The sequence below is a fragment of the Drosophila eugracilis genome, unplaced genomic scaffold (assembly GCF_018153835.1).
Source record: "Drosophila eugracilis isolate 14026-0451.02 unplaced genomic scaffold, ASM1815383v1 contig_1104, whole genome shotgun sequence".
In the NCBI taxonomy this organism is placed as follows: domain Eukaryota; kingdom Metazoa; phylum Arthropoda; class Insecta; order Diptera; family Drosophilidae; genus Drosophila; species Drosophila eugracilis.
In genome coordinates, this window is record NW_024571881.1 from 522,770 (window position 1) to 536,249 (window position 13,480).

At 38.5% G+C, this 13,480-nt stretch overlaps 3 protein-coding genes across 3 annotated transcripts; all 3 read left to right on the top strand.

The window, feature by feature from the left end:
- Positions 1-1,538: 1,538 nt before the first annotated feature.
- Positions 1,539-6,570, top strand: LOC108109770 (probable serine/threonine-protein kinase DDB_G0282963). Its single transcript, XM_017218444.2, is given in 4 exon segments — positions 1,539-1,622; positions 2,591-2,811; positions 5,358-5,480; positions 5,554-6,570. Coding segments are annotated over 3 exon segments (1,032 nt in total). The 5' UTR covers positions 1,539-1,622; positions 2,591-2,664; the 3' UTR covers positions 6,316-6,570.
- A 359-nt stretch (positions 6,571-6,929) lies between these two features.
- On the top strand, positions 6,930-7,580 carry LOC108109785. The gene is made up of 2 exons (XM_017218464.1): positions 6,930-7,103; positions 7,164-7,580. Exon 2 carries the CDS (start codon positions 7,222-7,224, stop codon positions 7,447-7,449), a length of 228 nt encoding a protein of 75 aa, XP_017073953.1. The 5' UTR covers positions 6,930-7,103; positions 7,164-7,221; the 3' UTR covers positions 7,450-7,580.
- A 372-nt stretch (positions 7,581-7,952) lies between these two features.
- Positions 7,953-12,423, top strand: LOC108109913. Its single transcript, XM_017218721.1, has 2 exons — positions 7,953-8,097; positions 11,488-12,423. The coding sequence occupies exon 2, from the start codon at positions 11,912-11,914 to the stop codon at positions 12,173-12,175; it is 264 nt and encodes an 87-aa protein (XP_017074210.1). The 5' UTR covers positions 7,953-8,097; positions 11,488-11,911; the 3' UTR covers positions 12,176-12,423.
- Positions 12,424-13,480: the final 1,057 nt, after the last annotated feature.

Consider the following 13,480-nt stretch of genomic DNA (forward strand, 5'->3'; position numbering starts at 1 on the left):
GGGTAAAAGTCAAGGTTACACAGAGTAAATTACCACATGATCGTCGTGTGAAATAATTGAAAATTAATGGTGGGTGGTAGGAAACAAACAATTCTCAATTTCTGATCGATTAATTGTGCATTACCTATAAGACAATTGGGAAACGAAGCCTGCTTTTCAGTATAAGCGGGAAAAACAACGACCAACGCCTAATGATAATAAGTTATTTTTCAAGAAATCAATAAGCAACTCTTGCCCATTTTCAGTGGTCTGGTGCAGTGGTACTGGCGCTGATTAAGGGAATTTCTCACACAATCCAAAAGCCGAAACTCGCTCTCGAAAACCAAAAACTAAGCCACGAAAGACGTTTGGCAATGTCTGACAACTGCAAATGCTTTGCTTTTCTCGAAGGTGAACCAGAATGCAGCAGCCACGTCTCGGGGTCCCAGGTCTTGAGACTCCATCGATGTCTCAGCAATTGAAGCGCACTCAATGAACCGGATTGCCACCGTGCACATCTTTTGAAAGTGAGCGGCTCGGCTCAACGGCTGGGACTGCATCAATTCTAGAGCAAATGAATGTCTCTTGCTAACGGCAGCGATGGAAATTTATTGCAGCATTCTATTTTAATTAGTCTAATTTATGATAATTTTTCTTAAATCGAAATTGAATGCTATCAGAAGGTGGTGTAATAATCAGGAATTAGTTAAGCAATATCCTCTTGGGACTATACGATCTGGGAGGCTCCATCAATTACAATTATCAAGAAATTCTTAACAGATAAAATCAATTTCAAAAGTTTAGCACCACTAATATGGAAGTGTTGATGAATATTCTGTTCTACAAAGGGATAGTTATTTTAAACTTGAATAATAACTAAAATAAATAAGCGATAAAATAGGAGCTCCTGCCTCAAAATGATCTTTAAAATGCCTTTTTATGGTTCAATTAGGCTTAGGATTGCATAACTTTGTTTAATTTCACGCTTTCCACCCTATTTGTCCTAATTTGCATCGCCCCTTTCCGCATTTTTTTCGAAAACGTTTTCATCAATGCCAATCGAGTTCGTTGCCTAAGTCTTTCGTTTATCCGGCGTTAATGAACGAAAATTTCGCACTAACCGCGACAATTAAATGGAATTGCTGTTGAGTTGGCCAAGTGGCATCATCAATAAGCTGAAATTTGCACTAATTTTTTCGCAGCTTTGCGACAGAGCCAAACAAACATCAACAAACCGCGAAATCAAAACAAAAGCCGACCGCGGATTTTAGTGTGTGAGTGTGTGTGTGTGTAAGAGTGTTTGGTGTCCAAAAAAGTCCCCCGCACTCATGAATGAGAGAATAACTACGATTTGAAGAGCCGACCAGCCGAGCGAAGCATCAATAGACACGATGATTTAGTTTTTCCAGCTTCGTCTCTGTGTGGCGGCTCTGAGGTTGCTCTTTGGCAATTCCAACGATGACGCGGTGGATTTAGCCGCTGCCAGCCTCGCTCATCTGCAGAGAGCCCAACCAGCCAGAGCTCTGCTCTTGAGTATAAAACTAAAATTGATGCGAATTTTTTTACAACTTTTGCATCAACTTCAAACGCGGCAACACGTGCAGTGCCCCAGCGCTAGCTCCTCCGTTCGAAACGATTTTGAAGTGAGTCCGATCCCATACGATATGAAAGGAAACGATCCGATCTGTAATATATGGCGGCGTGTGTTTCGTTAGCGCGGCAAAGTGCGTGGCATTCAAATTGTGCTGGGAGTTGAGCAATCAATAACGCAAATTAGTTCCCAAGAGGAGCAAAAAGTGGTAGAACGAACTGGAAAAAAACTAAAATAGTGAACAATAAGCTAATGGGAAACCATTTTTAAGCGCGGAAGTGCACTTATCGAGCGTTTTTGAAGTCCTTGCTTTTGAATTAAAAATAAATATACATTTTGAGTTCTAAAGGATAAATACATTAAAAGCTTAATTCAACGTTTATTTTAAATATAACTTTTAGCTTTTCAAATCGGAAAATGCAAAGGATATTTTGAGTCCTGAAAGTTATTAAAAGTAAATGAAATATATACGTAAAGATCAATGAAATTATACATAACATATTATTTTCACAAAATTATGGTTTGATTCAAACATTAATATTTCACACATCCTTCACTCTTACATTTTTAAACAAAGCAAAACAAGTAAAGTTATAAAAAAGATAATTTATTCAAAAGCATATTTCCAAGTAACCAAATTACGCTCGAATAATGTGTCAAACAAGAATCCAACGCAATATCGTTACCCCCAAGCCGAACAACTCGAGTTATTATCAATTAAGATCCATTAGAAGCATCCGAGCCGCCGTACAAAAAGTGAATGCAACCGGCAGCAGCTGCAACATCGACGGAGGCAACACTCGATTGTCCATTAGCAATTGCGGTTGCCTCCTCTCTCAGCAGCATAATAAACATTTAGATATAAAATCTAATTATATACCGCATAAACCATGAAAGAGAAGATGTTTCCTTTCTAAAAAAAAATCAAACCCAACAAAAATTTAATGCTGTAAACAGAAAATTAATATCTTCAACCCACTCGACTCGTTTTCGTTTCGATTTTCGTTTTGTATTTTTTAGATAGGAAAAAAAAATCACATTTAAATTACGTATTACCAAAAAAGAAAAAAATCACAAAAAAAACAACAGACATCATGGCAGCCACAACAACAGCGAACAAATCACCGCAGCAACATGAACAGCAGCAACATAGACGGCAGCAACATCTTCAGTGGAGCGCCTGCATTTTGATAGTCGTGTTCGGACTGTTTTCGATGCTGGCAGGGAACTGTGTCAATGGGGTAAGTGCAGTCATCTTCTTCCCGATTCATACCCAAAAAGGTACCCAAAAAGCCCGTCAAACTTTAAAAAACCCTTTCCCCCCATTTTTGATCGTTTTTATGGCCCGCAATTACGGCAAATAATATCTTTTGTTATGAGCTTGGGAAATGGCTTATTGAATAATTTGGCCAACATTGATTTGACAACTTCATTGGCCGCGTCTGTTCCCATTTGTCTGTATCGTTGTTGTATCAACATGAGCAACACACAAAAAAGTGTCATCTGAGATAATTTCCAACATTCATTCCGAGTAAAAAGATTGCGCACACCATTTGTCTCTTGTTTGATAGCGATCTCAACTAGCAACAACATCAGCACGCCAGCAACAACAAAATCCCACGCAAAGTTGCAGCCACCGCAGCAACAACTGCAACAGCAGCAGCAGCAGCAGCAGCAGCAGCAGCAGCAGCAACAACAGCAACCATAGCAACACCAGCAACAATTACAATTGTTGCCCAAAAATAAAAAACAGCCCAAAAAAGACCCCCTGTGGCCCTCTTTCTCCCTCCTGGCCATCTTCTTTTCATGCAGCATGCAATGTTGCAAGTGCAGAAGAAGCTGCAGAAGATCCGGGGTCTTCGAAGGGGAGGAGGAGTAGCCAACACACGATGCAGACAACCTGTCTGCCAAAGTGTTAGACAACTTCTCACGTCCCAGCCAGAAACACACAGTAAAAAGTGAACCTAAAAGCTCCCTCTTTCTAAAAAGGTGTCGTCATGAGTCTTTCTTCCTCTGACTTAGATACACTTACTAAATGGGGCTTACAGTATTAGATGCTTGCTGAGCTTAACTGTTTTTAATTTATTCTTTCAATATTGCTATTGAAGCTTAAAATAAAAATAAATCATATTTTCCTCTAGCAATCATGAATTAATCACTTCAATATTATATAATAACAAATTCTTAGTGTATCATTGTTAGACTTAACAACAAAAAGGGGAAACAACATTCGCTTTTCACCATTTGAGGCATTCTCCGCTGGGTTACATTATCAATTAGCCTTGGTGGCCCCTCAGCCGCGCGCTCGTCAAACAGAAATAAAAGGAAAATGCAGGGAAAATTAACCATTTTCCAGCTGTAACTCCCATGCCAGCGTCCCAACGGCCCATCTCCGTTGGCTTAGCAAGTTGGTATTTAAAGGAAAACGGTCCGTCTGGCCAAAGGTTGAGAGTGGAGGGCAATAATTGATGGTGTGCGGGGCTTTTGCCTCGGCACCGAGTGGCATCTTGTCCGCTTTTTGGGTTACTGAGGCAATGGGCGGTCTATATAGTTTGTTGTTTGGGTCTTTGTTGCCGTTGAAAATGCTAAAAGCCTCTGGAAAGTTATTAGCGTGAAAATTGCAAGTGATTGAGAAAAGTAAAGCTGAAAAACGAGGCAGCTCGAATTCGCAAATGCAATCGAAATGGAATTGGAATGGAAGGTGCATCCTGGGTGCACTAAGGAAAATGTAGGAGATTAGCAGACTTTTGGTTTTATATATTATAATATCTTAAATAGTACAGCTTTTAAAGTGAATCCTAAGCTAATGTAATACCAATTCCTTTTTAAATCATCGATTACAACTCTATAACATGCCCCATAAATTCCCCATTTTTCTCATGAAGAAACTAAGCCTTTTTCCCACCCCATCAAAGTACTGAACATTGCCAATCACTTTGCCCTGTCCCAACATCTTCAATTAGCATAAACTCAACATTAACCCAAATAGACAAGCGCCAACGGCGGCAACTTTAACCCCTTGAAAGCAGAGATGGCCCGAAAGGGAGAGAGATTTATTTGAGCGTAACGGCGGCAACAATGGGATAAGAAATCGAGGCAAGATCAAGATAGACAGCGGGCGAGGATGCAACACATGAACAAATGAGGCTGGAGTCAATGGATGGATCTTCCCCAGAGAGATCGACACAAAAGAATCACATCTTTTCCAACTTCGATAGATGTGGGTAGTGTGTTGTGATCCGTGTTGGCGGGCCACGAGCTTTATTGTTTTATTTTGCTCTTTTCGGCATTTCATGGTTTCGTACGCATGAGATTGACAGTTGGTTGTCACATACTCCCCCCTTTTGTGTGCCACCATAACCCTCTCACCCTCACCCCCGTAATTATTTGCAACTGTTGCAAGTGCACAATTTTCAACACTCGCTGGTTCTTTTGTTGGTTTTTTTCGACAGTTTTTTTTTCGGCTGTTGCATTTGCATTTTAAATTTCTTGTTTGTGTGGCAATTGTTTCAAATTGTAATTTGTTATTGTTTAGAGTTCATTTTGTTGCCTGTGCTTGGGCAATGTTTGCCTGCCACATGTGCCGCCTTCCCCTCTATCCACACTGCCACCCACAATTGAAGGTCGCTGTGCTGCCTGCGCTGAGATAATTCACACGAGAGATCTAAAAAGTCATAATTGGGTTTCATATCTGATGTGCGAGAGAACTACTTTTAACTGAGTTATTTTTTAATTTATTTATTTTCATTTGAGTTTATATTGAGGCCTATCCTTTTATATTCCTTAGCAAATCGATGGCTATACTGCTGGTGAGGATTACCCCGCCTATGATGCCGTGCCCAAGGGTCTGGCCTTCAACTGCCAGGGCCGCCAGCCAGGTTACTATGCCGATACAGAGACACGTTGTCAGGTAAGATCACAATCTATATAATTATTGCATTCTATGGATGAACAAATATGTAATATTTATTTTCCTATTCCAGGTCTGGCATTGGTGCCTCCACTCTGGCCACCAGTACTCCTTCCTCTGCCCCAATGGAACCGTCTTCAACCAGGCCGTTAGGGTCTGCGATTGGTGGTCGAACGTGAACTGCGAGGGATCGGAGCAACTCTACCAGAACAACGACGAACTGTATCGCATCCCAGAGCGCCAGCAGCAGCTGAATGAAGTATGATATGAGGCCGATGATGAGTATAAGATTGGGACAGCAAACGGAACCAGACAGCGCGGCGGAAGACAGCGGCAATTTCAAAAACAACAGCAGCAACAGCAACATCAAGCACTCAACAGCAACATCAGCGGAATTAATAGCAGCAATAGAATCGTAGATAGCAGCAACTACAGTAAAATGACCAAAAATAGCTTTAGAGGTAGCATGAGATTTACCACACCAAGTACCAATCCTCAATCGTCATACTCATCATCACAGCAACAGCAACAGCAGCAGCAGCAGCAACATAATTCTAGTAAAAATAGCGAAAGAATCAAATCAAAGCCTAGTAGAGTTAACCATAGAGATAGGGAAATCAACCAAACTAGATCTAGGAATCGCACTCACAATACCCCTCAACCCGGCAAGAAAAACAACAGCAACAGCTCACGAGGCAAACAGCGATATAATACAAATAAATTCGAAAATGATGCGGAGCTCAAGGATTACAAGAGCAAGATCAAGAACAAATACAATATCGATTATGATCATTCTTTGGATGAAGAATATGAAATAATCGAGGCCATCGAATGAGTTTAATTAGCTTTATACTCGTTGTTCTTGATGTTGTTGTCACAAAACAAAAAACAAAAAACACCCTGTATTGGCGCTACTTTCCTTTCAAAACCCAAAATTATCCGTTGTATATATATTAAGGCGTAACACATTCCATTCATTGTTAAATATACACACCACCTTTCATTTTCATATAAATTTGTAAAAAGAAATTTGCTTGTGATGAGCACAAAAGCAATAAAATAAAATTTAAAAAGTAACTGACTTTTATTTACTTCTTAACTTAAAGCAGTTCATATAAGTGAAACTTAGGTCAATTAGCTTATGACAGTTATCACATTTAAAAATAAAATCACAAGTTGAAAAGACTGTTCTTTTTAAATAAAAACTAGTGATTTTGAAAGACGCAATATGTTATTGAAAGTAATAAGACTTATCTTTCTTACTTATTCTTATGTTAAGCCATTTATTTCAAATTTTTATACGTTTTGAATGAGTGTCTATCATTTAGCATTTGTCAGTACTCTAATAAAGCAGTTCAAGCAGTTAAACTACCAAATATTTTTCGATACAAACATGTAAAATTGCAATTGCTGTACGAGTACATTTTTGCATATTGATTGATACTGACGTATTCCAACTTCATGCTTCATTCATTGGCGAATCTGCATAACAAATTCTACGTTTACTTGAAGCAAGCTTTTGATCATATGGTTTCAAGCTTTCTATTCCACAACAAAGTTGATTTTTAAAGCAATTCTGGATCACATTGTATCTCCGATTGTTTATTTTAAAAGAGGGCTGCTGTAAGTAATGGTACCGATTATTAAATCAAGTAAAATACTCTTTTAACTGTGTATTTTTAGAGCTCTGAAAGAAAGTGTAGACTTAAAAGGAAGCAAGCTTAAGGATTAACTCAAGACAATGAAGGAAATGTGTTTATTTCTGATTATTGATATCGCTCTATATTGGCTTCTTATGCCGGATTTGCCTATATGGGCTTTCTTGTTGTACAAAGTGGCATTCATATTCCGACCACTGGACAGATTCGCCTTGGTAATCATAAACGCTGCAGCCAAATGGTATTTACTTCCTTTTTGCGAGGAATGGATTGTTAAACATGAACAGAACCTGACTCGATCGAATGCCTAAGGCTGCTATTTAAAAAACTGTTATTACCATTGTCTATAAACAGATTAAATGGGAATATTTCAATTACGTAAACTAAACAGAATGTGTGTATATTTTTCTATGTTGTTTCAATATTGCGAAAATTTAAACAGACTTAAAAATTGCTGACTACAGGAAAAGAAAATGCTTCATTAACAGAAAATATGAGCTGTGTCTTTACTGAGCTTTACAGTGGAAAATAGATGCTTGCTACAAAATTTTTATCTGTTGTCAGTAAAGCAGTAAAGTAGTTTAAGATAAAAACCCGAGATCGAAGATAGAAAAATAAACTTAAGTTGGAAGAAAATATCCTACTTAACATTTAAATTTAGTAAAATTTGTTTATAAATATATTCCATCTTAGTTCTTATAAAGAGCTTTAGCTGATCTTCATATATGTACAAACGATTTAATGCGACTCACTGGTTGCCTCACTCACACCTTAGATCTCGTTAAAGCTCAACTTGACAGCAATCAGCTGTGGACCATATGCTACATAGCTTTCGATCCGACTAAAAGAAGAAGCTTGGCAATTGTCAAAAATTATTTGTATGTGCTGAATCCGTTTATTTTGTATTTTGTTTATTGTTTTGATAAGGCGATAAAATGGAGCGATCGATAAATAATACGGTGAGTAAGGCAATCTCTTAAAGATCTCATGAAAAAAGCTTTGTGCGGTATCCAATAACAAACAAGCTACAAACACTAACAACTTTGGGAAATGTACACAAACGCGGCCTAAATGGTCGGTGAATGTTCACTGTGACGTCGAAATGGGAAGAGGAAGCAGACAATGGTTGGCCGACATAATAAGTTAGCTAATCGCCATCGCCCTTCACTGGATTAGCATCTCTAGTATACATTTTAAAGGAAACGTGGGTGGGTGGCATTGTAAAAATGACCTAAAGATTATCTGGAAATTAAATATGATTTAATATTTATTTCTTAAAAGGGGATATCTTGGCTCAAATTAAATGCCAATTGACTTTCATTCGATCTCTTCTGGTTTATCCTGTCACTTAAAAAAGGATATGTTACTTTTGAACCCATCTTAAGCAAAAAGTTATTTATCCAAGCTCCTTAAGAGGTGCTGAAAACTTGAATAATGCAAAACGAGTGCAAACACCTTCTGTAATCTATCTGTGCCGATCATAATCATTATCCATCAAGCAATTTCCACACATCCACACCCGAGTACACCCAACCGAATTTAAATGAGGAGGAAAAGATGTGGAGGCGAAGAAGAAGTAGTTCAAGTTTTCAAGTTTTGTATGCCACAACGGGAGACAGACTGATACTCTGTTTCCGCGTACAGCAAGGCGAAATAATCGCAGGCAATTATATATATATGCTATATATATATATATATATATATATACTACACCTACGCAATCCCAGTCGTTCGTGCATAAGAAATAAGACTCTTCCAACCGATGCGGAAATATCAAGTCTTTAGGCAAATTAAGACATAAATTGAAAAACCAAAATCCAAAACGAAAAGTCTAATTAAAAGTCAATTTCAATTTCAGCCATTAACCGAAAGCGGCACAAAGTTTGACACAATTTCGTTTGGCACTGTTAACCAAGTGCTGGGAATTATAAATCACAAAATGTTACTTTTCTTGACCATTCACCCACATTCGTTTTTCCCCACATTTCGGTTCACGTTTTTTAATGGGTTAGACGACAGCCGAGGCAAAGGCAAAGGCAACGGCCAACTGGTAACTGGAGTCAAGTTAACACCATTTGCATTATGCAAGAAGCTTAAACAATATTTTTTTCCCTGCCTCTTCGTAGGTTTAATATTGTTGTTGTTGTTGTTGTTTCTTTGTTACGGTTTGCTGGAAGTGTCCACTAATTAATATGCAACTAAATAATTTACAATGTGACGCGAATTTCATGCAAAAAAATATGAACAGAAATGTGATACGGCATGGCAGAGGGCAGCTGGTAGCCGGCGGGTAAAAACAAGAAATTATTTCATTAACCCAACTTCATGATGTCGAAATTGTCTTCAATAAATTGCGCAAATTAAATTCATTTACCAGAAGGGATGCTGATTTTTTGTCATGAAGAAGCGTTAATGCTCTAGGACTAATACAAAATAAATAAAAATATTTTTAAAAATAAGTACATTTTAGTGCTCATTCCAAGTTTATAGTTTATTCATTTAAAATTAAAAAATATTCAACACTCACTCTGTTTTCTGCTTTTTGAAGAGCATCTTTAAGTGACCAGTGACTCCGAAGCAAAAAGATGAGTGCAAAATTGGCAAATGTCAGAAGGTCTTTCAAGGTGTCTGGGTCTGGTCTCGAAAAACCGGTAGATCCACGCACCAACACACCGCCTGAAACTCATGTCATCTCATCCGACGGATGTGGAGAGGAGGCTTCTGCGAAATCTTCTTGCCCATTTAGGAGACGACCTGTCGTACCGGAGTCATCTTCTCTAGATTCTGTGCGACAGTTCAACTTCAGCATTTGCCATTTATGCAACCCACAAGCGGCAGGAAGAGTCGCCATCGAAATCCTCCTCACCAAGGCTATCCACATTTGCAACTGGTTTTATTTTTCGCCTCTGCGTCCAGTGCAGTTTGGGATTTTTGCTTCTGTCTTATAAATATGTTGCGTCTGTTTCGCATGCGTTTTCGAAATTAATGCAAAACATTTCGGCGGTGCGGCTCGTTTTCCCAGTGGTCCAGCAGAGAGACGTCTCTCGATCAGGTCTCCAAGTTGAAGTTGATTTGTGTGCTTAGTATAATTGCTGCGATTATCGAGTTTGCTGAAGAGGAGGCTCCTACACCGCCGACACTCCCCACTTTTTCGAACATCTCGTCTTGGGTAAGGTTAAGTCGGTTTGCGTTAAGCGATTGTCAAGTGTATTCAAATCCGAAAGATGCAATCTCCGGCCAGTTTTGACTTGGGTCTGTCTCAAATTGTCGATCTGCTCGCTGACGAATGGCAACTGGCAGTGGCGTAGTCAAAAAAGTTAAGAGGGTAAATCGTTTGCTTAAACATTTTTGGGAATAACAGTGCTTACCTTGATAGCTGACAGATAGAGTGGTGACCATTTATAGCTAATCTCTAATCCGTTTGTATTGACTTCAATTTTAAAGTTTATAAACAATATCCAAAATATACAAACAGGGTCATTTATGACTTAAGTGGGAGTGATAGTTGATTGATCTTTGAACCATTTCGAATTGAACTCTCAATATTAGTAAACTTTTAACTTTAATTCAAATATTGTAAGTAGGATCAAAGCGTTCATTATCAGGGCCAGTAGGGAGGTGAAGTGGCTTGAACTGCGGACAGGTCTTTGATTATTTCCAAATTCGAATGTTTTCTGTTTATATAAGGTCAATGCTTTGGCAAAGAGGTTTGATATGTTTATTTTGGGACACATCAAATTGATTTTTTTTTAATCTCTTAAAATTGGAAATTACCAAAATGTTGATGATTTTGTTAATGGGGTTATTTTGATTGGGTTATAATTGGTCAGGCTAAAACCTATTAATTAATAATGAAGGGAAACTGAGGAGTGGAAAATAACTAATAGGGCTGTAGTCCTTTCAGTCAGGTTTGTAAGAACATACTGCAAGTCAATCAGGTTGTGCAGTGATAACCCTATTTTCCCTTCATTCTCTTCTCTCTTTCTCTTTGCTTATAATTTAAATTTCATTGCAACATCTCAGCCTAATTCAAGGTTTGCCCTAACAAATTCGATCTGGTTTCCCAGTCAACCCATTTATCACTTTGCATATCCATATTCAATCTAGCCAAAAACCATTTTCCATGCTAATTAAGTAATCCGACCTGCCCCAAGCATGAAATCTCCATAGATCGATGGCCAAGACGAGTGGTCCATTCCGGTCACACCTAGTGCTCCATTTTTTTGACCACTTTTTCGCAATCCAATTTGTTTACCCTTTTCGTTCAGCTCTCCCGTCTCTGTGTGTGTGTGTTTATGTGTATATCAAATTAATTTTCAATCAAATTAAAACGAAATTTGTTTTCACAGGGAGCCATATTAGAGGTCTGAGACAAACAGAGAAAGAAAGGAGGAAGAAAGGTTGAGCATAATAGATAATACCCGATGCTCGGAACAAATTAACATAATTAATTCGCCTGCCCAATGGCTGACCATTGAGAGATACCAGTGTATATCGAGAAAAACACGCACTTTTGTGCCGCGATCATCAACGCGATCAAATGCAAATGAGGCGACATCAGTCAAGCGGCCGAAAGCGAAATGTGCATCATCAACACGAAAACTGTGGGCTAGCAATTGCATAATAGAGCTAACCAAACACGACCTCAATTCGGAAATCGCAAAACCCTGATTGTCTCGATACACGACGGCTGACGAAGACACTAGATAGACAGCTAGATATACAGAAAGATTCAAACTTTTGCATGACGTATACGCAGCGTTGTCTGCGATAATGGATCTAATGGAGCTGCTGCATCAGCTGTTTCTGCACATATTCGACATATTTAAAATCTACGTCAAGTTCGCACTGATCACGTTGGTCATCTACTTCTTGGCCGAATGGTATATACTACGATATGGTGCCGAATTGGAGGCCGAACTGGATGCTCATCTAGTGGAGGGTGCTGAATTGAGAGAGGAATCCCCGGAGCGACCCGAATCGAATAGCACACTGAGCAAGCTGTTTCGATTCGTGGTGAACTTTTTCATCCTATAATCGACTGGATTGAACCCACTTGTCAAGGTCAATCGCACACAGCTGAATCGAAGTTTGTTTTTTTCGCGGAATTGCAATTCGATTCAGCTAGCCACAGCTCAAGGCTCCCGTCAAGAGAATGTAAAATCGAACCAGTTGCATTTAACAACAGAAAGATACAATACAAAAAAAGCAAAAGCAAAAGCTGCAGAGTAAACACAATCTTTATATGTAATAAACAATAACAATAAGGAGCTGTAAAGAAACGAGTTGAACGGCTTTTTGTTTTTGAGAAGGTATCATAAGGTATCAAAATCATTCGGCACTTTTGGTTCTGTTGGGCAAGTAAATAAGAATGACTCAATATCTGTGCTGGGGTGGGGTGTTCATGTATTTGGGCTAATTGCTGGTCATTTTGTAAACAAGAAACCGCAAGAAATTTGGTTTGAAAATATTTACAAATTGCTGAAATTACACTTAAGGAAGTGTCATATAAACTGGAAGGTTAAGAGAATGTTAAGAGTTCTCTAAAGTGCTAATTAGTAAGCAACATTCATCACTGAGGAGTTGTTCCTTAAAACTAAATGACAATGAAGGAGAGTTTAGTAAAAAAGATTATTTCTTTAAAGTTTATATTCCAGTCTTCTTTCCTTAATGGCTGTGTATAAATTTATTTAAATGGATTTTTTATTCAGAGTTTACCATTCTGGTATTTAATTGCTTGTTTAATTACAATTTGCAAGCCAGACGTCGAGCACAGTTTCTGGTAATGAGCTTTAATTCCGATTCGTAAACAAGGCAGTTTTATAGAGTTCAATAGCATGTTGTTAATGGTTGGTCTTAAAATTGTATAGTAAAGTTAAGTGCTTAGACTTGAGACTTGTTAAATATGTTAAGTTTATAAAATCCGTTTAAGAAATCCTCCTTAAACCAGCTAACTCCTCATATTCGTATTATTTCCTTGGCAATTTCATAGTTATCACGGACCACCCCTTACGTACAAAATGTATTCATTTTAATCAGCTATATCTAAAATACCTGGCAATAGCCGACTATGAATCTATTGATCTATTGATAGTTGTTAGTGGTTTGTCGACCAGTTAAGTAGTAGTTACAACACGTTGCGCCGACTGTTGATACCATATGTTGTTGCTGGTGAGTGCTACCTGCAACAAATGTGGAATACCGGTTCAACAAACCGTTCGACCCACACAGCCAAATACATATCAAGAGCCCGGCGACACGGTGCTCCCATTCTCACACAGATATAGGAATATATATACTATATGTATTTTGAACGTAACTAGATGTGAGATGTGAGCCACA

What these genes read in the sequence shown, in the direction of transcription:
- LOC108109785 (XM_017218464.1), top strand. Translation starts at nt 7,222, where the DNA reads ATGAAGGAAATGTGTTTATTTCTGATTATTGATATCGCTCTATATTGG.
- LOC108109913 (XM_017218721.1), top strand. Translation starts at nt 11,912, where the DNA reads ATGGATCTAATGGAGCTGCTGCATCAGCTGTTTCTGCACATATTCGAC.